The following is a 25,085-nucleotide window of genomic DNA, read 5'->3' on the forward strand; positions in this document are numbered from 1 at the left end:
AACTGTGGCTGAACTAGATGGACTTTAGCCTGATAGATTATCAGGGCTCTTCAATTCCTAGCTGATATTGACAGGCTTAAAAGCAAATTAAATAGATATCTAATAGCAGACTTTTAAACATATTCCAGCAAGTTTTTCAATGGATTTAAGGGTAGACTGTATCCTCCAATGCCTTTAATTTTTCTCCTTTGCCATTTCTCTCTTTCCCCCCCTAGAATTTTTATAAAATCTTCTGTTTTACATTTTAGAATGTCCATTTAAACAACCTTAAAATATCGTTGACTTCCCATCTTCTCTTTCCATGGTTCATTTTGCATAACATAAATCCCTGCATATTTTATATAAACTAAACCATTCAGTATTCCATTATGTTTACATATGTTCTTCTTGTTCTCTTATTCTATATATTAAGCCCGCAACCTGCGCATATTCTATCGGCTTAAGTTGCCATTCTTTTTTAGTTGAGACTTTGCTCATTTTCCATTTTTGGGCTAACAAAACACAGGCTGCAGTAGTGGCATACATAAATAACCTTTTTTGACACCTGGGAATTTCTGTCTGAATTATCCCCAACAAAAAGGATTCTGTTTTGTTTTGTTTTTTTGAGAAGTACTTGTAAACATTTCCCCCCCAATTCATTATGAATTATTTCCCTAACCCTCTGCCATTTCTCTAATGACTTGATTTGTTTCCCTGTCCACCATATATCGGTTTTCAGTATTCGTTTGTTTGTTTGTTTGTTTGTTTGTTTGTTTGTTTATTATTGCAAAGTAATTACATTGAAACAAAGCACACATAAAAATACAATAACAATACATAAAAATACAATAACAAATAAAGCAAAGTATAAAAGAAAAGATGAAGGAAGGAAGGAAGGAAGGAAGGAAGGAAGGAAGGAAGAAAGAAAGAAGAAAAATAATGGAAGTGAAGAGAGAAAGTAGAAAAGAAATAGAAAATAGAATGGTTAAAGAAAAAATACTTTAGAAAAATATGCCTATCTTTATTTCATTATTATTCTTATCTTAATATGTATATATATGTATTTACATTTACCTTTCCATTCACGATATCATTCTAAACACAGCCAGATTTTTACCCTTGAACCTTGTCTTTCAAAATGTTCATTCAGAGAGTCCCATTCCTTCTTGATTATATTTTCTGGTTTATGTCTTATTGTGTATTTGTTTCTTTCACCCCTACAGAATGGCCCAATCATCAGCCGAGACACTGGCCGGTGTCTAGAAGTAGAGATGTCCAAGGATGCCAACTTTGGGCTGCGATTAGTCGTACAAAGATGCTCGGGGCAGAAATGGATGATCAGAAACTGGATCAAGCATGGCCGGCATTGATTCAGAGCTGGGAAGATGCTTACTCTTCTGGAGTCCTTTGACCAGTACGTGGGCGCCCCTCCAAGAGAGTCAGGTTAAAGAGGACTACTGTAATGAGAAGAAGACAGCTCATTGAAGGAGAAGGTTTACTGCTGGGCACATGTTCTTTTATTTTTTTAAAGAAAGGAAAGATGGAGACTGGCATTCCACCTAAGGCCACGGAAGTGATACACCTGTACCTAGACCGTATCATTTCAGACTAGGGCTTATAGGCGCACATGATACAATCACCTCTCCATTAAGGAAAAGAAATCCCTGCATATAGAAGACTGGCATGTCAGAGGGAAAACTCGTCTCTTTGATATGCTCTTTTCTAAGTTCACTAAGTTCTAAGTTCCTAAGGAGGAACTTTCAATCACGTGAGTCTGAAGTTTCATAGTCAAAGGTTTACCACCTTGGTGAGAGCTGAGCCTATCCTCATAACAATGGATGCCCCAGAAAGACTTGTGGAAGCTTTCTGCTTTTTTGGAACTCAGTTGGAGAGCAACCACAGAAGCCAGACTTTGCGCCCACTTTCTGGGAGGAAACAGGAGGGCAGCCATATTTGGGTCAGGTTTGCAGGACAGATCAGTCTCGTGCCTCACTGAAGAAGGTCCCTGGGGCAGAAGGATCTGTTAGCTTTAAGTTGCTGACTGATGCACAACTCTTATGGTGAACAGAACCGTGTGCCTTTTCTACTGTACTTCCTATCCAAGCGGACTGGGGAAATCCCACCTCTTCAGCATGTCTGAGTTACTATTCTGAACAATAACATCGATGACGACGACGAAATACTCTGTAAATAAATTACACTGCAAAGGAAAGAAAAGAAAAGAAAATCAAATGTTTCCAGAGTGTTTGCCTTGGAGTCTCAGTTTAATTGTTCTTAATTATTCTGGGGGGGGGAGGGAGAGTGGGAACAGATGGGGCATTTTTAGAACAGTGGGGCTGGTCCATTCATCTGGAAGCAAATTCTTGGGGGGGGGGAATCCACTAGTCTCAGATTTGTGCTTTTTAAACACCTGCATTTTTTGTATTGAATAGCACAAAGGGCAGGCCCAATGCTTTCACAAGGCATACTGCAATAGCTGCCAGTGCTCTGTGAGGCCACACCCAAAATGTCTGCCCTGGGCGCCATTTTTAATTTACTGCCACCACCACCACCCCACCCAGTGAGCAGCTTCTCTTTCGTTCCCACAGTCCTGAATATGAAGGTCACACGCACACCATATGTTTAAAACACTATTATACCACTTTGTTTAATAATTAAGAATGCCTTTTTCCATAATAGTTGGCTGATTTTTATTTTTAACTCCTTTATATTTTTAACTGTATGGTTTTATACATAGTTGCTGGAAACCACACTGATATTATATAATAAACAAACAGCACTCACAGACAATCCTCGTATTCTTAAGGGTGCTGGGAACTGTAGCTCTGTGAGAACAGCGCTCTTAACAAACTACAGCTACCAGGATCCTCCGTAACAGTTAAAATGGCATTTATAGTGTGGATGCAACCTAAGTCATTGTAGAGTATGGTACAAGAGACTGGTGCCGTGTTTGGTAGTAGAAATCATCTTTCCGTTTCCTCCTCTCACAATGCTTCAGAATAAATCAACTTCCAGGGCTTCGGGGTGGGGATCCAAAAAGGTATTGTGGGGTGTTAGAAGACACTTTAAAACAAAGGGCAGGGCAGGCATCAGAAGTAGGAGAGGACCCACCAATACGTTGCATTTTTGCCAGAGGTGCTCTCATCCCCAGAGCCAGGCAAAGATGGGTGTTCAAAGTGGGAAACTTTATAAGGCTATGTGTAGCATGGGTACGCAAACTAAGGCCCGGGGGCCAGATCCGGCCCACTCACCTTCTAAATCCAGCCTGCAAACGGTCTGAGAATCGGCGTGTTTTTACATGAGTAGAATGTGTGCTTTTATTTAAAATGCATTTCTGAGTTATTTGTGGGGCATGGGAATTCGTTCATTATTTTTTTCAAAATATAGTCTGGCCCCCCACAAGGTCTGAGGGTCTGAAAAAGTTTGCTAACCCCTGATGTGTAGCCTTATAAAAATAAGCTTAAAATGGACAATCTTACCATGTTGGGAAGGTGAGGCTGATAGCTGAGCCAACATTCCGTTTGCAGACTAAGACTGTTCTTGTTCAAACCACAGTTCTGAAAGCAATTTAGGTTCATATCACAGCTAGGGAACCTGCTCTGAATCTTTCCTCCCCCCTCTCCCCCTTCATTTTTAAAAATAGAATGTCTTTGTCTTTATGTAGTGCCAACAGGGCAGCAGAGAAAACAAAGGTGACCTGTTAGTCAACAGACTCTGTTTTATCGTCACAACTATACCATAAGGTAATTCAGGCTGAAAAAGAGCAGCGAGCCCCAAGCCATGCAATGATCTTTCCAGCTGAGTTATTTGACCAGTTCCCATCATCCCCAGCCAGCCTGTCCAGTTGTCATAGATGATGGGAGCTGGAGTCCAACGAGGTCTTGAGGACCATGAGCTCTGCATTCATGGTTTAATGATTGTTGATTGATTCTTTCCAGATACACACCTTTGTATGATCTAGTAGTTGTTCACAGAAGCCCATTCCTACCCCAAGGTAATGTTGGAGTGCATCAGTAATATGCCAAAATTAAGGAACACGAGAAGTTTTCTTCTACCAAGGCTCTCAAAATTGGTCCACACAACTCAATATTGTCTACAGTGACTGGCAGTAGCACCCCAGGGTTTTACACTGGAGATATTTACCATCCTACCTGGAGATGCTGAGGACTAAAACTGGGACCTTCCTGCAGGTGCATGGCATGGTGGGAGTCGGCTGATGGGCATATTGCCCTGGGTGCATTTTGGGGGAGGGATAAGCAGTGATCGGGCACAGTGGGCTCCATTTGTCCTTCACCCTCACCCCACCCCAGGGGCAGGTGGGCACACACACAAACCCACCCCGGGCACTATCAAAACATGCTCTGTTGCTGCCTTCTGGGTGCAAGTGCTCTACCACAATGATTCAGCCCTTATTCTGTGTGGTTTTAGAATCTTCCACAATAGAGTCCCTGAAAGTCCTGTGGGGAAGAGGGCTCTCCAGTGAGGTGGGATTATCAAAGAATTATGCTCAAAGGGCAATAAGTGATATATGGAGTTTGTTGTGTGGAACAGTTGGAGGACGAGGCAGAAGGGCCTAGCTCAGAAGTAGAGCACACGCCTTGCATGCGGAAATCTCAAATGCCAGCATCTCCAAGCAAAGTTGGGAGTGTCCCCTGCCTGAAACCCTGGAGACAGCTGCTGCCGGTCAATGTAAACAGTACTGACCTAGATGGATCTGACACAGTTTCCTATGGCCCAGAATAATCTGGAGGGCAGAGGCACTGTTATTTTACCTTTGATAGCGGAATCACCCAAATAACACAGGGGGAGTCCAGAGAGAAAAGAAACTGATAATATATGAGCGGTAATCCGAACAAAAACTATATATGGTGTGGGGAGAGATAAACAGAGAGGCTTAAGAACAGCAGGGAGACATATAATGACTTAAGGGGGGGAGGGGGGCAAGAGGCAAAAGTGGGTGGAGCAATGAATGAGAATTGCAGCTCTGTATTACACTCACATACCTTTCTCCATCCTCCAGCCAGGCAAACAACCACATCATTACATAGGAAGCTGCATACCATCAGTGGTGTAGCGTGGGTTGTCAGCACCCGGGGCAAGGCAAGTAATTTGCGCCCCCTAACCCATGGATTTGCGCCCCCTAACCCGTGGATTTGCGCCCCCTAACCCTAACCCCCAGATGTTGCGCCTGGTGCTGCCGGCCCCCCCTGCACCCCCCACGCTACGCCACTGCATACCATAACTTCCTAAGTCATTATGAAAGCATTTTAACCAGGTGTGGCAGAAGCCGGGCTTTGGCACTCCTCCTAGCAGTTTTACAGTATTAAAAACAAAGGAAGATGCATAATAGCTCTCTCTATAACCCATAAAGGGACGCAGGTGGTGCTGTGGTCTAAACCACTGAGCCTCTTGGGCTTGCCAATCAGAAGGTCTGCAGTTCGAATCCCCATGATGGGGTGAGCTCCCATTGCTCGGTCCCAGCTCCTGTCAACCTAGCAGTTCGAAAGCACGCCAAAAAGTGCAAGTAAATAAATAGGTACCGCTCCGACGGGAAGGTAAATGGCGTTTCCGTGCACTGCTCTGGTTTTGGTGTTCCATTGCTCCAGGAGCGGCTTAGTCATGCTGGCCACATGACCCGCAGAAACTGTCTGTGGACAAACACCAGCTCCCTTGGCCTGTAAAGCAAGCAGTGGCGAAGCTGTATGCTTCGCTACCGGGGGCGGAGAGCAGGCGGGGGAGTGGCGCACTGCCCACAGGGATGTGACTTGCGTTCTGGGGGCATGGCATGTTGCCTGTGGGGACGTGGCACCTGGTGCGTGGGGGGGTAGTGCATGTCCAGGGGGGCACTGTGATGGCACCCTACTGGAATAGTGGTGCCGGGGGTGGTCCACTCCCTCCGTACCACCGTTCCTCCGCCAGTGAAAGCGAGATGAGCACTGCAACCCCAGAGTCATCTGCGATTGGACTTAACTGTCAGGGGCCCCTATATCCCATAAGTACTCTAGAATTATTTTATGGCTGGGGTGGGTTCGAGGTGTTGCGGGGGGACTGCCTTGTGTGGGTTTTCCGAGGATTTCCCCAGCATCAGCAGAGGCTGGTCCACTGGAGCCCTGCTCCACAAACCTCATCTGGACCTCACCTGCCTGCCTTCCTATTTACTGGTTACAGATAGGTAGCCGTGTTGGTCTGCCATAGTCAAAACAAAAAATTTTTTTTCCTTCCAGTAGCACCTTAAAGACCAACTAAGTTAGTTCTTGGTATGAGCTTTCGTGTGCATGCACACTTCTTCAGATTCCTATTTACTGTTAGTCCAGGGGCTGGCATTGGCTTGTCAGCTCCTTCCTCCTTCCTCCTCTCCGTGTTGCCCTTGTAGAACTCAGCAGTGGGGTGGAGGATGAGGAGAAAAGTAGTATTCATTGCTTCTACCTTTCATTTGTTCTGACTTCATTGTTGGCTTCTCCTTGCCTTCTGTCTCACCAGACCCAACTGTCGCTGCCCAGAATTATCCTTCAGAAAGCACCAAGATAATAAAGGGTCTGGAAATCAAGCCTTGTGAGGCATGGTTGAGGGAGTCGGCTATGCTTAGCCTGGAGAAGAGGTGATGCAATAGCCATCTTCAAAGATCTGAAGCATCTTTCCTACTACTCCACAGGGTAGGAAATGAACCAGTGGATTCAAATGACAATAACAGAGGTTCCGATTAAACTTCAGGAAAAGCTTTCTGGTGGCAAGAGCTGTTTGACAAGATAGCCTCAGAAGGTCATAGAATCATAGAATCATAGAGTTGGAAGAGACCACAAGGGCCATCGAGTCCAACCCCCTGCCAAGCAGGAAACACCATCAGAGCACTCCTGACATATGGTTGTCAAGCCTCTGCTTAAAGACCTCCAAAGAAGGAGACTCCACCACACTCCTTGGCAGCAAATTCCACTGTCGAACAACTCTTACTGTCAGGAAGTTCTTCCTAATGTTTAGGTGGAATCTTCTTTCTTGTAGTTTCTTGTAGTTTGGATCCATTGCTCCGTGTCCACTTCTCTGGAGCAGCAGAAAACAACCTTTCTCCCTCCTCTATGTGACATCCTTTTATATATTTGAACATGGCTATCATATCACCCCTTAACCTCCTCTTCTCCAGACTAAACATGCCCAGCTCCCTTAGCCGTTCCTCATAAGGCATCGTTTCCAGGCCTTTGACCATTTTGGTTGCCCTCCTCTGGACACGTTCCAGTTTGTCAGTGTCCTTCTTGAACTGTGGTGCCCAGAACTGGACACGGTACTCCAGGTGAGGTCTGACCAGAGCAGAATACAGTGGCACTATTACTTCCCTTGATCTAGATGCTATACTCCTATTGATGCAGCCCAGAATTGCATTGGCTTTTTTAGCTGCCGCATCACACTGTTGGCTCATGTCAAGTTTGTGGTCAACCAAGACTCCTAGATCCTTTTCACATGTACTGCTCTCAAGCCAGGTGTCACCCATCTTGTATTTGTGCCTCTCATTTTTTTTGCCCAAGTGCAATACTTTACATTTCTCCCTGTTAAAATTCATCTTGTTTGTTCTGGCCCAGTTCTCTAATCTGTCAAGGTCGTTTTGAAGTGTGATCCTGTCCTCTGGGGTGTTAGGTGGTGAACTCTTCATCACCAGAGCTTTTTAGACAGAACTTGGATGGCCAACTGTAGGGGGTTCTTTAGCTGCGATTCCTCCATTTCAGGCGGTTGGATTAGATGACCCTAGAAGTCCCTTCCAATTCCACGATTCTATGAATGGGGCATAACGTACTTTAAGACAGCTGCAGATTGAAACAGCATGGGATGGGACAGGATAATGACACAATCACCCCCCTGCTGTGGGGCTTCTGATTTTAAATTTGATACTGATTTGATATTGCTTTGCACTAGTCCTCCCCCCTCCCCGACAAGTGATGGGAGGTTCCAGGCACAGGAGAGTTAAGTTATCTGCATAATATTCCTTTATTTCTTAATGTGAGAGCAGAGCACAGTAGAAGCAAAGGTCTATTTATTGAGCGCATAGCCAACCTTTATTCCACTTGACAGCATACGGAGTTTTTCCACTCACTTCAATGTTATCCACATGTGAGATTGGCTAGACTTAGAGATAGGGGCTCATCAAGTGAGCTTTGCCAACAAAGCCCTCTTTTCACACCCCATCCAACATCAACACCCAGGCTCCTAGGTCCTCAAAGTAGCAGGGTAGGAACATCACAACTCTCTAGGATGCTTTCGCACTTCAGTCTCCTGTTCTTAAGTCTCCATCAGATGCTATCCAAATTCAAACTTCCTCAGAACTTATGCTCTTCCTTTCCCACTTGCTAGTGGGGGAATCTCCTTCCAAAGGCTGAAGAGAGATTCCATCATATAAAGGGAACCATTCCAAGTCATTCAATGTCAGGGACTGGTTGGACCGGTGCCGGATTTATATATATGCTAAACAAGCTATAGCTTAGGGCCCCAATCTCTTGGGGACCCCAAAAAAAATTAAAGAAGAAAAAAACTGGATGTACATTTCCAAAATATAAGATAAAAAACAAAATAAAACGTACATACAGTTAGAGCTTAATAATTATTTCAATATTAATATACTTCTTTTTAATTGTATTTCACTATTAATATACTTCTTAATTGTATTTCAGTTCAACAATTACTTTGATAAAATACATATTTTGTTATGTGTAAATGTCTTTAGATACCTATTAGGTCCATAGATTACCATATAGCATATATTCAACACAAAAATTGTTGTTGACAAAGGACAGCTGGACATATAAAGGGCCCCATTACCTTCAGTAGCTTAGGGTCTCATCAAACCTAAATCCGGCCCTGGGTTGGATGAAGAGAAATGGTTGGAGGAACCCTCAAGGGAAGAAGGCTCAGAGCTTGGGGAGTGGTAGTGGGTCAGAAGGAGAAAAACGGAAAGAGGAGGTGTCAAAAGCTTAGTGAGATCTGGCAGAAAGAAGTCCGGAATCAGAGGCAGAAGATGAAGCTGGTAAGCAGGAGGTGGGAGGCCAAGAAGCAGAGATGAATCAGGTTGGTGAAGAGACATGGGTGTCTCCCCCTCCTGCTGCAACAAAATCTCCTCCCAACCCCATCTTCCAGAACCAGGAGGGGGCTGGAACGGTCAGAGCAGTGGCAGATTCATAATCAATGTGGTCAAGCTCATGAGTCCACAATTGCTTTCAGACAATCTGTTTATGGAGGAATGGTGGAGACCGCCTCCCCATCCTCAGGGGCGAACGAAGGCTAACCAACATCCAGGACGGGGCAAACTGCCGGCTGCACACATGTTGTGATGCTATGTATGATGCATGCGTGGCATCGCTACATAGGGCGCATGTGCAGCGTCACTATGTACAATGCATGTGTGCAACACTGCACATGCGTTATACATAGCAGTTTGCCGCCGGCACCCCTCGAATGCCATACAGAAGCCGCGAACAGACGATCCTCCACATGCGGCTGTGGCGGTGTGATGGCTGTTTGCGCCGCCACGTCGGGGGGGAGAGCACCCCAAAGGATGCCTTCTTGTCACTCCCCCCAGACATGACACCCAGGGCACACCACCCCCTGCCCCCCTTGAGACGCCAGTGCCCATCCTGACCCTTCCAGGGAGGAGGAAGAGGAAGACAGAATAGATTTACAGCAGGGGTTTGAAGGAGGTTGCAGCTGAGAGGCAGATGAGGGGGAAAGTTAGGAAACCATGGGAGAGCCAGAGCAACACCTGGCTGACGTGTTGTCATTAAAAAGCATCCCAGACCCTCCATCTCCCAGAACCCGGTGAGCCTTAAAAGTAGGAGAGCAAAGAGCTTGAAGACAGAGGGCATGTAGAAGCACCCCTAGATGAGATAATTGACAATGAGGAAGTGGGAGAGATGGGGGGGTGGAGATTCATTTGGCACAACGCCATAATCCAAGAGGCTGGGTTCTATAGCCTCTCTCTGTAAAGACTGAAATTAAAAAGGACTGTGAGAAACTTTTCCTTGTTGTTATACTTTCCCGGGCAACCAGCCAGGAGTCATTGACAGTACCATGACACCCATCACTTTCCTTATCACAAAAAGACTGATTTGGGCAGGAGGGCAGCTTTGTTGCTCAAGGACTCCAAGTCAACTTTAATTGCACAACCAAGCTTGCCATAATGCGACTGAATTCCACTTAAAAATAGAAAGTCAAGAAGCAGTCTGTGTTCCCAATTTCTTCCAAAGTGAGGAATTGTGGCTAACAAGTTTGGAAGAAACCAGGATCTTGAACTTGTTCCTAAAGTGGTAGCCATAGCTTCTCTGTCTGGATGAAATGAAAAACTATGCCATCAGAATATGCAAAAAGATGTCGGGGGGGGATGTCATGGTTTTATTTTGTTTGGGAACCAATTTTCAAAAATGTAAGTTCACAGAAATCTTTGTGATGGTGACTATAAAATCTGATATGCAAAAGTGTTGATAGGTTTGACAGATTGTAAACAAAGAAAATCGGTGACCTTTCTTTGCAAAATGGCAGCCCAATTTATAAGAAATAAATTGGCAACCTTTATTTTTGGGATTCAGCACAGTTTTCTTTCATCAGAAACACCCAGCTGCTCTAAATACCATCACCTCCCTCAATTTTGGCAAAGTGGTTAACTCCAGCAATCCTAACATAAATGGGTTGTAGCCAGCGAGGTTTTACTCTGAGCCCACCTGCTGGAATGAAAGAGCCCCAGTTAGTCATGCTCATTAATTTTGATGACTCTGAGCACTGGAGGCAACCCTATGTATCGAACAGAAGTTGCATAAACTGCCCTTCAACAAAACTGAGTCTGAGGCTAGTTTTCCTCTCCCCCTCCCCTTATCTGATCCGATCTCTGCAAGACATCAAGGGAGAACTGTTTCCTCCCCACCCCAGGAGTAGATTCTCTTGAGAAATGAGTGAGAAGCCAGCAGATGTTTCTTGATGCTAAAATGAAGGATGGGTGGGTTTTATGATTCCCTTTCTGGCATCACATCTCCAAATCAGTCCTGCTTTCCAGCTGCCTGTCACAGCACTTAGATTTCATTTGCTCTCTCTTACTATAATTCATCTCACTCTCTTTATATCCATTTGTGCAATCAAAATTATACACAGTGTTTTTGTTTTTGCTTTTTTGCAAACCTACCATGGGAGGGAAACGGGAGATTAGCAATAGCTTTTTCATTAAGAACAAAAAGTCAAAAAGAGATAGCAGTTGCCATTATTTTCTAGATTTTGGTGGCAAATCTCATATCTGCGTTGTCAATTGTTACTGAGTTGGCAACACAGACAATGTGGAATGAATGAATGAATCTTTATTTGCGTCAGCCGTCGGCCATAGCAATAAAACAACAATACACTATACAAAGAATAGAAATAAAAAGTCAATTATATAAAACACATTTTAGGGTTTTGAATCAATAGTCAAATAGTGGATCTTATTCTGATTTTCCAGCTAAAAACCTTGCAACCTTTGCTGTCACCTGCTCATCTGCCAAGAGAAAGGACACTGTGGGCGATCCAGAATGGACAATACAGTCATACGTTGGGTTGAAGTAGCTTCAGCTTAAGCATTTTAGGGTTGCGCTCCGCGGCGACCTGGAAGTCACGGAGTGCGTTACTTTCACCGCTCGCGCATATGCAGACACTCAAAATAACATCACACGCATGCACGGAAGTGGCGAAACGTGGCACGCACAGACGCGCAGTCCCATGTTACGTTCTACTCAGGATGCGAACTAGGCTCCAGAATGGATCCCGTTCGCATCCAGAGGTACCACTGTAAAAGAGGGGTGATAGCCTCATTCCTCAAGTATTTATAAAGAGTGCAAGCCAGCAGGGCATGCGCCACCGATTCGGTACTGCCATCGCCACAGGAATATAAGCGTTTTTCGTGTGGAATCTATTGGAATTGTCCCTCAAGTATAGCCGAGGGCAAAAGACAATGTGGAAAAGGATGATGGACCCAGAATGTATTGCTGCTGAGCATCCTGGGAAATGGCGGTTCGAAGGCCGCTCAAGGCAATTCATTGAGCCAGGAGCCTCAGGAAATTTGATTTCTCAGGTTCCCAAGTAGCAATCTTGAGCAGCACCTGCTCCTTAAAAGAGTGTAAGGAAAACCCTTCTGGATCACAGTGGCCAACTAGATGCCTGTGGGACGCTCACAAACAGAACCTGACACAACAGCACTCTCCCCAGTTTCTGCTAATGAGTGGAAAACCTTTTCCTTGACCTCCATGGCAACCCAAGTAAGGATATTCCCATTTATCTCAAAATGCATATTCCATGTCCACCCAGGGGTTGATCTCCTGCTGAGCTTCAAACATTTGTTCGCAGAGAACAGCTTCATTTGCTAACACTTGAACAATTTTTGCAGTGAGCCAGCAAACTATTCCGCCTCCCCCCTTTCTGCTGCACTTGCCAAACCATCTGATTTTTCTGAGAACTCATTTTGCTGAGGCTCAGCAATCAGACGCACTGGAGCCAATATTCAGTCTGGTGCCGAGCAAAAGTGTCGTGAGGATTTAATTACCTGAGCACACACGCTTATTCTGCATATGGTGGATTTTAAAGAGAAGCATGGGCTCTTCCTCTGGGGATGAAAAACTCCAGCAGTTTCACTCCACCTTATTAAAGTTCCATCTAATGTTGATGGCAAAATAGTTTCAAATTAGATTTCCAGCTGAGAGTAGAGATCTGAGGCATCCATTTTTTAGACTATTTGGGGATAGTAGAATAATAATAATAATAATAACCCACAGAGATGAGGATTGGTTTGACCTTCTCTAAGGGCACAGACTCGAGAATGTGTACCTCGGTTCCATAATTCCCTTAACATGTGGAAGGCTTTTTTGTATAGTAGACAAAGAACAAGTTTGCTTGCGCTGCATTTCAAAGCAAACCAACCTAATTTGCAGTTTCCCAATTTATAAGTAGATTGGAAGACAGTGAACTGGATTGCAAATTTACACACCCACCCCCCCAAAAAGTGTCAATCTGGTGTGGGAAATGATGCGGCGTGGCAGCAGGGGGAGGCCCCATTAGCTAAAGTGGTGCTTCAGGTTAAGAACAGTTTCAGGTTAAGAACGGACCTCCGGAATGAATTAAGTACTTAACCCAAGGAACCACTGTATATTTTTCTGGTCTTTTGGCAGCTCTTCTCCAATTACACCTAAAAGAAAAGCTTCTGGTTTCTTAACAAAAGTTATCTTCAACATTTTTTTCAATTCATTATACAGTGGTACCTCTGGTTAAGAACTTAATTCGTTCTGGATGTCCGTTCTTAACCTGAGGTACCACTTTGCTAATGGGGCCTCCCCCTGCTGCTGCCGCGCCGCCGCCACGCAATTTCTGTTCTCATCCTGAAGCAAAGTTCTTAAACCGAGGTACTATTTCTGGGTTAGCAGAGTCTGTAACCCGAAGCGTCTGCAACCTGAAGCATCTGTAACCCAAGTTACCACTGTAAATCATTTCCCAGAATGCTTTTGCAATCTCATTGATGAGATTTTTTCACTGGGACACTTGGAAAGTCTGATGTATGTATGTATGTATGTATATCTGGTCCTCATGACTCTCCATAGAGAGAGTCTCCAATCCACACCTATCACCAGCTCTGCTTTACACCCTCCTTGATTTTTTTGGACCAGCTGGAATGTGTCCTTGAACTATCATTCCTCTTGCTTGCCTGGATGGAAGAAGAAGAAGAAGAAGAGGAGGAGGAGGAGTTGGAGTTTGGATTTGATGCCTGGCTTTATCACTACCCTAAGGAGTCTCAAAGCAGCTAACTTTCTCCTTTCCCTTCCTCCCCCACAACAAACACCCTGTAAGGTGAGTGAGGCTGAGAGACTTCAGAGAAGTGTGACTGGCCCAAGGTCACCCAGCAGCCGCATGTGGAGGAGCGGAGACACGAACCCGGTTCACCAGATCAGGAGTCCACCGCTTTTAACCACTCTCATGGAGGACAGAGAGGGGTGGGTGAGTTGTAAAAACTAGCTACTGCACTTCCAACTTTTGCTTCTGGCCCCAACCAAAAAGGAATGTGGCCCTCTGAATAAAAGTTCTTCCCTTCTGTCCTTGTTTCTGTTCATTTCCACTGTATTAGCAAGATACTCCTTTTTGCCTCAGCAACTGTGGCTGGAACTCATTAAGAGATGCTTTCTGTCTATGGATGTCAAGAGGCTGGCACTAGACTGGACATACATATGTGTGCATTCAGTTAAAATTTATTCCAGCTCTGCTTGTCTCTGGCCCTTCAGGAAGTCAGTGGTTTTTTTCGGGGGAGGGGGTTGTTTTGTGAGCAGAACCATCAAAGATCACCTCTTTGGTCTTTATAATGTTAATTTTGAGTCCAGAAAGGTGAGTGACTGAGGAAGAAGTTCACTGAAGAGAATAATATAATCTCAACATGCATATCCAACCTCTGAGCTGGGACGCTGCTTATGTTTTAATAATGCCTTCCTGTTGTAGATAACATTCTAAATGCCATGTAGCTTCTGAATATTGATTTGTTTGCTTTAGAAATTGCTTTCCTCCTCCTTGGAGAACATTGTTAGAAAGACTCAGCCATGACTGGAATGGCCAAAGACAGATTCTGATTAAATTAACTGATGCTAAATTAATTCTTTTTCCCTGTGTTAGAATTTACTTTTTCAGGGAAACTTGCTTCCTCCACAGGGAGTTATGAGGCCTGGAATATAGCTCATGGTTAGTAGGGCTCTTAATTGGCCTGATTCAAACCTTCTCAGGTAACATTTTGACCACATTTTTAGGAGTGGCAGGAAAGAAAAATGACAGGGAGGACTTGGCATTGAGTGGTACTTCCAGGGTGGCGGACCTAACTTATTTTATTTATCGGTATTTAATGCCAGCGAAAAACAATGTAAGAGGCTTCTCTTCTCCTCTTTCCCTCTTGCTTCAAACTATTTTGGCTCTGGCTTTCCCTTTGCAGAAACTATCTCCCTCCATCTGTGAATTCATCACCACCACGTATTCAATTTATTAGTTGTTGGACTCATCACTTACAAAAAATTTAAAAATATGAAGCATGACATAAAATCAGAAGAAAAAGTACAATGTGATACAAAAAATAACAATGCAATAACCTCTGAAACCCAATAAAAGCGCAGCAAAAATGTACCATTCACCATCTCACCATGCAACTGAGGATGGAAGGAAGGGCATCTTTGAGTTAAACTTCACCTGCTCCAGGAGAAAAGCCACAGAAGGATGCTGGCAAAACAGGGCAAGAGCATGTGGTGAGCTGGAGGTGGTCCATATCATGTTCAAGTCACTGCAGGAAAGGTTTAGGGCTGCAGGTGGCCAGGACTAAAGACCCTGGATTATGGTCTTAAGGCACATGAGGACACCGCCACCATGTTACTGAAGCTTAATACCAAGCTCAATTTTGAGAGCAAATCCATGTGCATGGTAAAGGTGATCTCCTCAGAAACTGTGGAGTGGAATGGGGGGACTTTAGTCAAGAAACTGCGGTCTGTCTCATGACTAAAGTAGAAGAAGAGAAGAAGAGTTTGGATTTGATATCCCGTTTTATCACGACCCGAAGGAGTCTCAAAGCGGCTAACATTCTCCTTTCCCTTCCTCCCCCACAACAAACACTCTGTGAGGTGAGTGAGGCTGAGAAACTTCAGAGAAGTGTGACTAGCCCAAGGTCACCCAGCAGCTGCATGTGGAGGAGCAGGGAAACGAACCCGGTTCACCACATTACGAGACTACCGCTCTTAACCACTACACCACACTGGCTCTCGAATGTCTGTCTTGAGAGCAGAAGCATTCTTCTGTCCAGAGTGTGATCAAGCTAAGACAATTTCAATCCTACCTTGGATCTCAAACGCCTTGGCTCCTGAACAATTGAAACCCGGAAGTTAGTGTTCCGGTTTTCGAACGATTTTCAGAAGCTGAATGTCCAATGTGGCTTACGTGGCTTCTGATTGGCTGCAGGATGCTCCTGCAGCCAATTGGAAGCTGCGCCTTGGTTTTCGAACGGTTCCGGGAATCGGTTCTGGGAATCCCAGAACGCATTGTGTTCGAGAACCAAGGTTTGACTGAACTCCAAATACATACGGTTCAGCAGTCTTCTGAAATAGGCATTTTGTATCAATTTTCTTGGAAAATGTGCCTTTTTGTACACCTTTCTTTAAACCCTGGAGCTGCATTGCAAAATTTGGGAGAAGTGTACCTTCCAATGGTTCGCTGTATTCCATTATCTCTGCATTGTATCCAACGTTGCTCCTCTTTTAAGAGTAGACCCACTGAAATTAATGAACCTGACAAACTTAGGTCCATTAATTCCAATGGATCTGCTCCAAGCAGGACTTAGCTTCGGTACAACCCTCTACAACTCCTGGAATTGCAAATTAAGTTGTTTGCTCTAAAACTGTTACAGAAAATCACCAAAGTACAATAGAACTTCCTTTGCATGTCTGGCCCCTTGGCAAGTTTGGTGATGGGATTAGGCTTTCCTTGGCCAACAATCAGCTCAGCAATTGTCACCTCTGGGAACTTCCTGGAGTCCCTTTCAAGGGGAAAATAGCTTTGGAATGGAGGAAACTGGCAAAGGAGTTGATTTTATATTATTTTTAAAGCTAGGTAACTTCCCTGAGCTGTCAAGTTGAAAGGATGCATTCAGGTATAATATTTGTAACATTTAACTTTAAAGATGTGCCCCTCTCCGTAATTTCCGTAACAAAAACACAGATTCCCCGCCCCCCTCAGTTCCTAGTTGGCATATACAGTGGTACCTCGGGTTAAGTACTTAATTCGTTCCGGAGGTCCGTTCTTAACCTGAAGCACCACTTTAGCTAATGGGGCCTCCTGCTGCCACCGCACTGCCAGAGCACAATTTCTGTTCTTATCCTGAAGCAAAGTTCTTAACCTGAAGCACTATTTCTGTGTCAGTGGAGTCTGTAACCTGAAGTGTATGTAACCCCGACTTACCACTGTACGTGAGTTTGAAGTTTGCCTCCATTTTTAATTCAGAAGGAAAAATGTGCCTGAAGCAAAGGCAGATCTAGGGGAGCGCAACCAGTTTGGTCGCACTGGGTGCGGAGTTTCTGGGCACCACAGCAGGTGCTGCAACAAGAATGTCCAACAGAAGGCGAAAGGCAGGGTGTGTGTGTCAGATTTTGATGTTGCACAGGGGGCCACTGAAATTTGAGAAGCCAAGATCCACCGCTGCCTGAGGGATCAGCAATTCAAAAAACACTGTTGCGGATGTTTGCTGGTAGAGCACACTTTTTAACAGCCAAACCAAACAGCACTTAATGAACAACAGAGAGAGAAGGAGAGGCAGACGTTCATTGTGGAGTGGAAAGGAAATGGAATAATTTCATCTTGAGATTTAGGACTTCGTTTGCTTCAGTCCCTCATTCATAACAATAGCAAAACTGGGTTGAAGAAATCTTCTGATCATATATATTCTCTTCCCCCCACCCTTGGGAAGAATTATAAAGCCGAAACGTCTATTCTTTCCCATCTCCATATTTTATTTTTAATGCTAGAGTAGCTTCTCGTACTTGGCTATGCAAAACACAATGGCTTTATGATTCCATGATGGCACTTTCTTCTGATTACCACCCTGAAGAAGGAGCTGACAATCTTCCTTCGCTCAGAAGCCAAAGTACAATCTCAGGTCTCCTTTCTGAATAAAAGGGACATCGTTGCTCTTTTTCACTGCAGTCAAATCAAAGGGAGATTGGAGCCTGAGAATGTAAGAAGTTAACAATGGTGTGTTTCAGAAGCATCTCAGCAACAGCGTGGAGCTTGTTTCATGTGTCATTCTTTGAACACTCTGCTTCCCCCATGCCCCCAACCCTTCCCCCCCCCTTTTTTTTCTTTTTGCAGATCCCACACATGGTCACCTAAAAGCAGCATCCATTCAGCACCGGTGACCAGAGTGTCTGAACGGAAAACCTTATGAGAAAAATACAGTTTTGAATGGCAGGCAAGCTTGTGAAAGAAAAAGGACAGTGGCCCTGCTAGCTGGGAAAAGAGCCTCATTTACAGTATATGTTGTTAATAGGCAGCCACAAGATGTGCAGTTTTGTTGTTGTCGTTTAGTCGATTAGTCATGTCCGACTCTTCGTGACCCCATAGACCAGAGCACGCCAGGCACTCCTGTCTTCCACTGCCTCCCGGTGCAGTTAAAGGTAAAGGGACCCCTGACCATTAGGTCTAGTCGTGACTGACTCTGGGGTTGCAGTTCTCATCTTGCTTTATTGGCTGAGGGAGCCGGCGTACAGCTTCCGAGTCATGTGGCCAGCATGACTAAGCTGCTTCTGATGAACCAGTGGAGTGCACGGAAATGCCGTGTACCTTCCCGCCAGAGCAGTACCTATTTATCTACTTGCACTTTGACGTGCTTTCGAACTCCTAGGTTGGCAGGAGCAGGGACCGAGCAACGGGAGCTCACTCCATCGCGGGGATTCGAACTGCCAAACTTCTGATCTGCAAGTTCTAGGCTCTGTGGTTTAACCCACAGAGCCACCCGCGTCCCGGTGCAGTTAGGGGCTTATAAATAGATCACCCATCTATTGAGCATTCATCCTGAGTTGCTTGCAGCAAGCATATGTGAGGGTTAGATTAAATCCAGTCATTATTGAGCATTTGTTCTGAATTGTTTATAGGGTGGTTATACAACAATGAGCATTCTGATTAGATTGTGCTGTGTTTGCAAGTCCTCCTGTTAGTCATTTGTTCCTCCCACACTTTTCAATGCACTTCCTGGTCACGTTCCAAAGCCCCTGTCAGCATACAGCAATCTCTCTCTCTCTCTCTCTCTCTCTCTCTCTCTCACACACACACACACACACACACACACATCATAGCTGAGGAACTCCAATCCAAAAGTTATTCCTTGAAGGGTAGGCCTTATCTTCACAAGAGGGGCGGGTTAGCAGAAGATAAATCTCAATCTACTAATAGAGATCTCTGGGCAATTTGCTTCAGGTCAGGTCAAACTTTTAGCACTCTTGGTCAAAGGCTTCGTAAAAATTCAGACAGGCTCAAAGGTAACATGACAAATTACACTTGCAACCCAACTACTAAAAATACTAGGTCTATAAAACACAATAGCTATAAACCAGAAAGAGGGATTTTGGCGGGGAGGAGCAATAAAAGAAATGATTTCTTTTTGAAAAAAAGCAATAAAACACAGAATAAAGTTATTCACAATAAAAAGCAATAAAACAAAAAAATTAAAAAGCAATAAAGTGAAAAATAAAATTATCATCATCATGACAATGAATTTATCTTTGGAAGCACTTTTGCATAGATTCTTGCAGAAGCCAAAGCAAAAGGAGATAACTTACAAAAAAGTCAGCAGCTGACACTAGATTTATATTTTCTGCAATGTTTTGTGTGTGTGTGTAATCGCAATAAAACAGTATCTGGAAACTTGAAGACAAGGTTCCAAATCCAAAGGACAAAATTAAATTTAATGTGTGGAATTTGCAGTAGATCAGCAAACGGCTTCTGACTCTCTGTTGTCTAGCAATAAGCCACAATGATAAGATTGCTGGAAAAGAATGTGGGGGGGGGGGGCAAAGTCTGGAGCGGGTTTTTGTGTTTAAGGACTTGTTGGCTTGGTTCTGGTGCTGATCACAAATTCCCAGGCCGAACAAGCACTCAGAGCAGAGGAGCCAGGTTGCCCTGAAGACTGAGTGGGCCTGGCACACATAACTCGTGTGTGAGGTCATGTGCATGATGTATGCACGACATCACATTGTCTGGAGGAGGCAGAGCATTCTGAAGGAGCCAGCTGTTGAAGCTGCAACACACATGACATCACATGTGCATGATGTGTGCTGGGCCCACTCAACATTGAGGGTGCACAGCCCCTTTCCAACACATATTGAGAGGGTTGAAGATACCTGGTGCACCTGGCTCAGAGGCACTCTGTTCCTTACTGTACAGCTAACTGAATGGGACACTACTTTGCACCTGGAACTGGTTGGTGGACTAGGTTGGCTTGAATCCAAAGCAAAGTAGATCCCACAAACCCAAGATCTGCTAACCTCTGCTGTACATGGAGCAATAGTAGTAGTAGTAGTAGTAGTAGTAAACTGGGTATTGAGTGTATGGGGTGTTAGGGGAGGGGTAGCACCTCTGGTGGGGGACACATCAGGCTCCTTCTGGGGGAGTTTTTCCACCTTTGGTCCCCACCCAGCACTCAGTTCTTACCTGTGGCTCCTAGAAGCTGTCAGCATGTGACAGCAGCCACACACTAGGAAACAGTTTTGAGTGGGTGGCTAAACCAGGTGAGGGTAGCCAATGGGTCTCAAACATTCAGTGAATTAGAAGTTTCCTCTGCATGCAAAGACAGGCTCTGGTGGATTGATCAAACGAGAGACCCATAGTGCCCAACATTCAAGAAGGCAGTTCCTGTGCATGCTGTAGAGGGAAGTGAGGGTCAGATGGCACTCGTCAACCTGGGAAGGTAGCCCATCTAAGACAAGGAAAGCTCTGATCCTAAACCTCTACTGCTTTTTGGGATATCTTCAGAAGAAGAAAGGGCCAAGGAGTTAACCCAACACAAATCCAGAGTAGAGTCCCTAAGAAGGTTGGATGGCTCCTTGCATGCCTCCTTCCAGCAACTCCTGCAGCCAAGCTGGGGCCAAATGTATTGCTCTGCTTTCCTCTGGACCACATCAGTGAGGGTGAGAGAGATGCTGTATTGTCATCTGGGCAACCTAATACCTCCATACACACTACCCGGGCTTGAGCCCCAGTTCTGGGAGCTAACACCCAGTGCCACTTCCTAGATGAGTGGAATGTTGAAAGGCAGACAGGTGGGGATTGGCTCTAGGCAACCCTAATAATAATAATGATAATATCTTGAGAGTCCCATGGACTGCAAGAAGATCCAACCTATCCATTCTTAAGGATATGAGCCCTGAGTGCTCACTGGAAGGACAGATCATGAAGCTGAGGCTCCAAGACTTTGGCCACCTCATGAGAAGAGAAGACTCCCTGGAAAAGACCCTGATGTTGGGAAAGATGGAGGGCACAAGGAGAAGGGGACGACAGAGGACGAGATGGATGGACAGTGTTCTCGAAGCTACCAGCATGAGTTTGACCAAACTGCAGGAGGCAGTGGAAGACAGGAGTGCCTGGCGTGCTCTGGTCCATGGGGTCACGAAGAGTCGGACACAACTAAATGTCTAAACAACAACACCAATAATAATTTATTTATATGTGGCCCATCTAACTGGGTTGCCTGAGGTTGGTGGGGCATTAGCCCTGCACACACATCAACTTTTGTGCTATTTGATAGCAACCTGATATCTCTCCTGGCACTCCTTGTAGTCAGTCCAGTGAGATCCTTTCAAAATGTGCAGCTGCATCAAATACCAACACAATTACAAAAGACCAACAAAATGCCAGCGGCAAATCATCTTTCCAGGATGGTTTATATAGCTGTGACAACTTGATATATTGGCTGCGCAGGCAGGGGGTTTTCCATATCCCACCAGCGGAGAGAATTATGCCTTGCAATCTGCCCCAGCACTGGCCTCTCCAGGCTCCCAGCTCCAAGGCACTTACATGTTTCTGTTCGACTCATTTACAAGCAAAACTCAGAAATCCCCGCCTATAGACAAGCTTCTTATAGAGCTTTCCGAGAGCATATTGACAGAGCAAAGACAGGATCCAAATCCCTAATCCTGCTAGCAAGCCAACTTTTATATTTTCTCTGCAAGATGAAACCTTATGATCCCTGCCAACAAAATCAATAGCATTATAGATTTCTTTGTTGGGGCAGCGGGAGTGGACCAGAATGTAGAGTTACTCCTAATTCTTAAATAAAAAACCCCTGGCTGTTAGGATCTAGCTATTTTCCGCACTGGTTGTACAAGCCAATCTGGATTTTATGAGAGCCTTCACATGATACAATAAAACTCTGCCAATTTGTTCCACCACCTCAATACTCTTCACTGCAGAGAGTAAACAGAGCATTGATGGATTGTGTTTCAAGCTACACTACTCATAGACATATTGTAGTTCCTTTCCACAAAAGTCCGTAAAATATCTAACCTGCTTTCCAAATAGGTGGAGTATTTGAGAGGGATGCTGCCCGTTTCCTGATCCATGCCCCTGTGAAAAAACCGTGCTAATTGGCACCTTTTGCCAATCTGAAACGTCTGGTTAAAAGTATAAGTTAGACTCATAGAGGGGACCTTGAGAGACATCTGGTTTTGGGAACCTGAGGCCTCTCTGTATAGCCCTCTATATAGTCCTAGGCTAAACATGTCCCCTCCTCAGCCTCCCTCCCCAGGCCACACCCAACCCTTCTTCATACCCTCTGTGGGTGTTTTCACCTAGCTAGAACATGTCCTTGAACTCTGTTCATTCCTCTCGGCTGCCTGGATGGAAGCTAGAGAAGGGTGTGTAGAAACCAGCCTACTGAGCAAAGGTCAACTTTACATATACTGTGCCACTCACTTCTGCCTGTGGCCACACACACCACTGGAAGGTGGCTGTGTGGAAGGTGGCCTTCAGACTGAAAAAAAGTTCTCCACCCTGATCTAATTCTACCCAATAACTCAGTGTAGGACAGGGAGCTGTCCAGCTGCTAGTTGAAGACCTTCAGCTGCACTTGAACCCATGGAGCTTACATGATGCCACATCGAGCAATTGTGAGCTGCTACTTTCCAGTGCAATTTTCTTTCACTTTCTGTTTGGGGGCTTTAGGAGGTTGGGAGAGCGTGTGTGTGTGTGTGTGTGTGTGTGTGTGTGATTGTTTGCACAATAGCCCAGATCCACTGTAATTGTGCAACTTGAATTTGCTGGTACGCAACTGAATGCCACCCACACAATCTCAAGGTTCTTGTTTAATCCAGACAGTGGACAAAAATGTGACACTATTCACCTCTAGAGTCCTTCAAGATCACTGGAGAGATTTGGAGCTATCTCTTAATAGCACAGTCCTGTGCATGTCTACTCACAAATAAGTCCCATTGCATTCTATACCCCACATAAGTTGGTGGCATTATTATTATTATTACAATTTATTACCCTCTCTTCACTCCATGGTCCCAGGGCAGGTTACAACAATTAATAATAATAATAATAATAATAATAATAATAATAATAATAAATTTTATTTATATCCCGCCCTCCCCAGCCAAGACCAGGCTCAGGGCGGCTAACAACCAATAATTAAATTACAACTTAAAATACTAACTGTCAGAGCCGCCCGAGGTCCCAGCTCACAAAGGACCAACGCTGCTTCGTTGTTAATTACAAAAGTCTTTATTGAAGTTCAGTTTCACTTCCAGAGCCACAGCGCGCAGCTCTACGTCTCAACTGTCAGACCGCTGATGCTCCGTCTGAGTCTCCTCCCCCCAGACACCAATTTAAGACTCTCGCCTTACTCCACCTCTTCCTCTGTTCCTTCCGCCTCTGGTTCCGCCTGTCCGTTGGGGTCTCGCCCTTTCTAGACTCTTCTGACGCTGAATCCCCTGAGCCTTCCCCCTCCCTCCGGCGGGCTTTAGGAGCTGGTTCCCCATCCGGGTCTCCTGCTGTCCCCCGCGCCTGTACATTTGAACTTGGCGCGCGCACCCAGCCGGTAACTTTTCTCCTGACCGTTTCACTGCTGCTGTCACTGCTTCCCCCTCTGGGGGGGCTAGCTGCAACTGACCTCCCCTCCGTTGGAGGAGACGCTGGCCCTGACACATGTGACTCTTCCCCCCCACTACGCTCTGGTGGGGAAACTGGTTCTGATCCCCCACTGCTGCTTTGGGGTTCCCCTCTGGCTCCTTGTTTCTGGTGCGTCCCCCCTGGGACCCCCCTTGCCCTGACCATCGGCGCCCCCTTCTGGGAATCTTCTGGTTCGCTGGAGAAGCTCATGGAATCTCTCGGGCCACTGTCATACTCCCCTACGCTGCCCTCGGATTCTTCCCCTTCGCTCTCCATTTCCTCTCTCCCCAGTGCTCCTGCTCCTGAGCCCCTGACATCAATAATAAATAATAAATAATAAATAAAACTTTGATTAAAATACAACTTAAAAAACAAGATTAAAATACAACATTAAAACATTAAAATGCCGTCTCTTCACAGGAGGAGAAAGGAAAAAAGAAAGAGGGGGAGGGAATCAAATTGATTCTAAGCCGAAGGCCAGGCGGAACAACTCTGTCTTACAGGCCCTGCGGAAAGAAATCAGATCCCGCAGGCCCTGGTCTCATGAGACAGAGCGTTCTACCAGGCCGGAGCCAGTGTCGAAAAGGTCCTGGCTCTGGTTGAGGCTAATCTAAATTCCTTAGGGCCTGGGACCTCTAGGGTGTTGCTATTTATGGACCTTAAAGTCCTCCATGGGGCATACCAGGAGAGGCGGACCCATAGATACGAGGGTCCTAGGCCATTAATTAAAACACAAATGTTAAAAACAGTTGTAAAAAGCTTGTAATTATAGAAAAAGAGTGGGTCATAAAATATACATCTCAAGTGCCTAAAGCTAGGATTAAGAGAGGTGTCTTGGGTTTTAGCCGAAGATCTGCCTTGAGAAGTGTGGGGGAGATATGGATCTTATACCAGTTTCTTCCATCCGGGGCCGTAAAGAATACATTGCAAGATGATTGAGATGTCAGCTTGTTACAAAATGTGTCAACATGATTTTAAACCTGAGTTTAAATGCTGTCACATTTATTGACAGTGAGAAAAATAGCTTCAGTGTGCAGTTTTCAAGAGCAAGACCCCCCCACACACACACACATCTGATGTACAGATTTAAGCACTTCAGCAACAGAGGCTGTCTGACAAAAGGAATAAGGAGAGAGTACAAAGTTCAATGGTCCAATGTTTTGACTTTAGCAGCCAGATTCTTATAATCATCTGTCAGTGTAATAAGCCAAGAAATGAATGAGCTTTGCACCACTGAACACGTTCCCTTCTCTCACACCTGAAGTCTCCAATTAAGCTTAGTTTCCTACTTCACTGGGACTGGGCAGGGGTGCCATCTAGGGAGGAGCCAGGGGGCTGAGCCCCTCCCAAAAAAATTCAAGGAGGGGGCCAGGAGGTCCCCATTGGGCCTGTCAGGAGCTCATCCTGCACTCGTGTAGGACCCTGGCAGAGACACGTGCCTGACTGGCATGTTC

General features: G+C 45.2%; 1 protein-coding gene across 2 annotated transcripts in view; it reads left to right on the plus strand.

Annotated features, from left to right (window-relative positions):
- GALNT9 (polypeptide N-acetylgalactosaminyltransferase 9) overlaps window positions 1–1,872 on the plus strand; it is a 175,953-nt gene extending 174,081 nt beyond the window's left edge. For both annotated transcript variants that reach the window (XM_083590220.1, XM_083590221.1), the window contains one exon: window positions 1,203–1,872. In XM_083590220.1, coding sequence (XP_083446346.1) covers window positions 1,203–1,349 — 147 coding nt within the window. In that variant the 3' untranslated portion in view covers window positions 1,350–1,872. The remainder of the gene's footprint in view (window positions 1–1,202) is intronic.
- The last annotated feature ends 23,213 nt before the right edge of the window (window positions 1,873–25,085 follow it).

Source organism: Podarcis filfolensis (assembly GCF_964270895.1).
Source record: "Podarcis filfolensis genome assembly, chromosome: 16".
In the NCBI taxonomy this organism is placed as follows: domain Eukaryota; kingdom Metazoa; phylum Chordata; class Lepidosauria; order Squamata; family Lacertidae; genus Podarcis; species Podarcis filfolensis.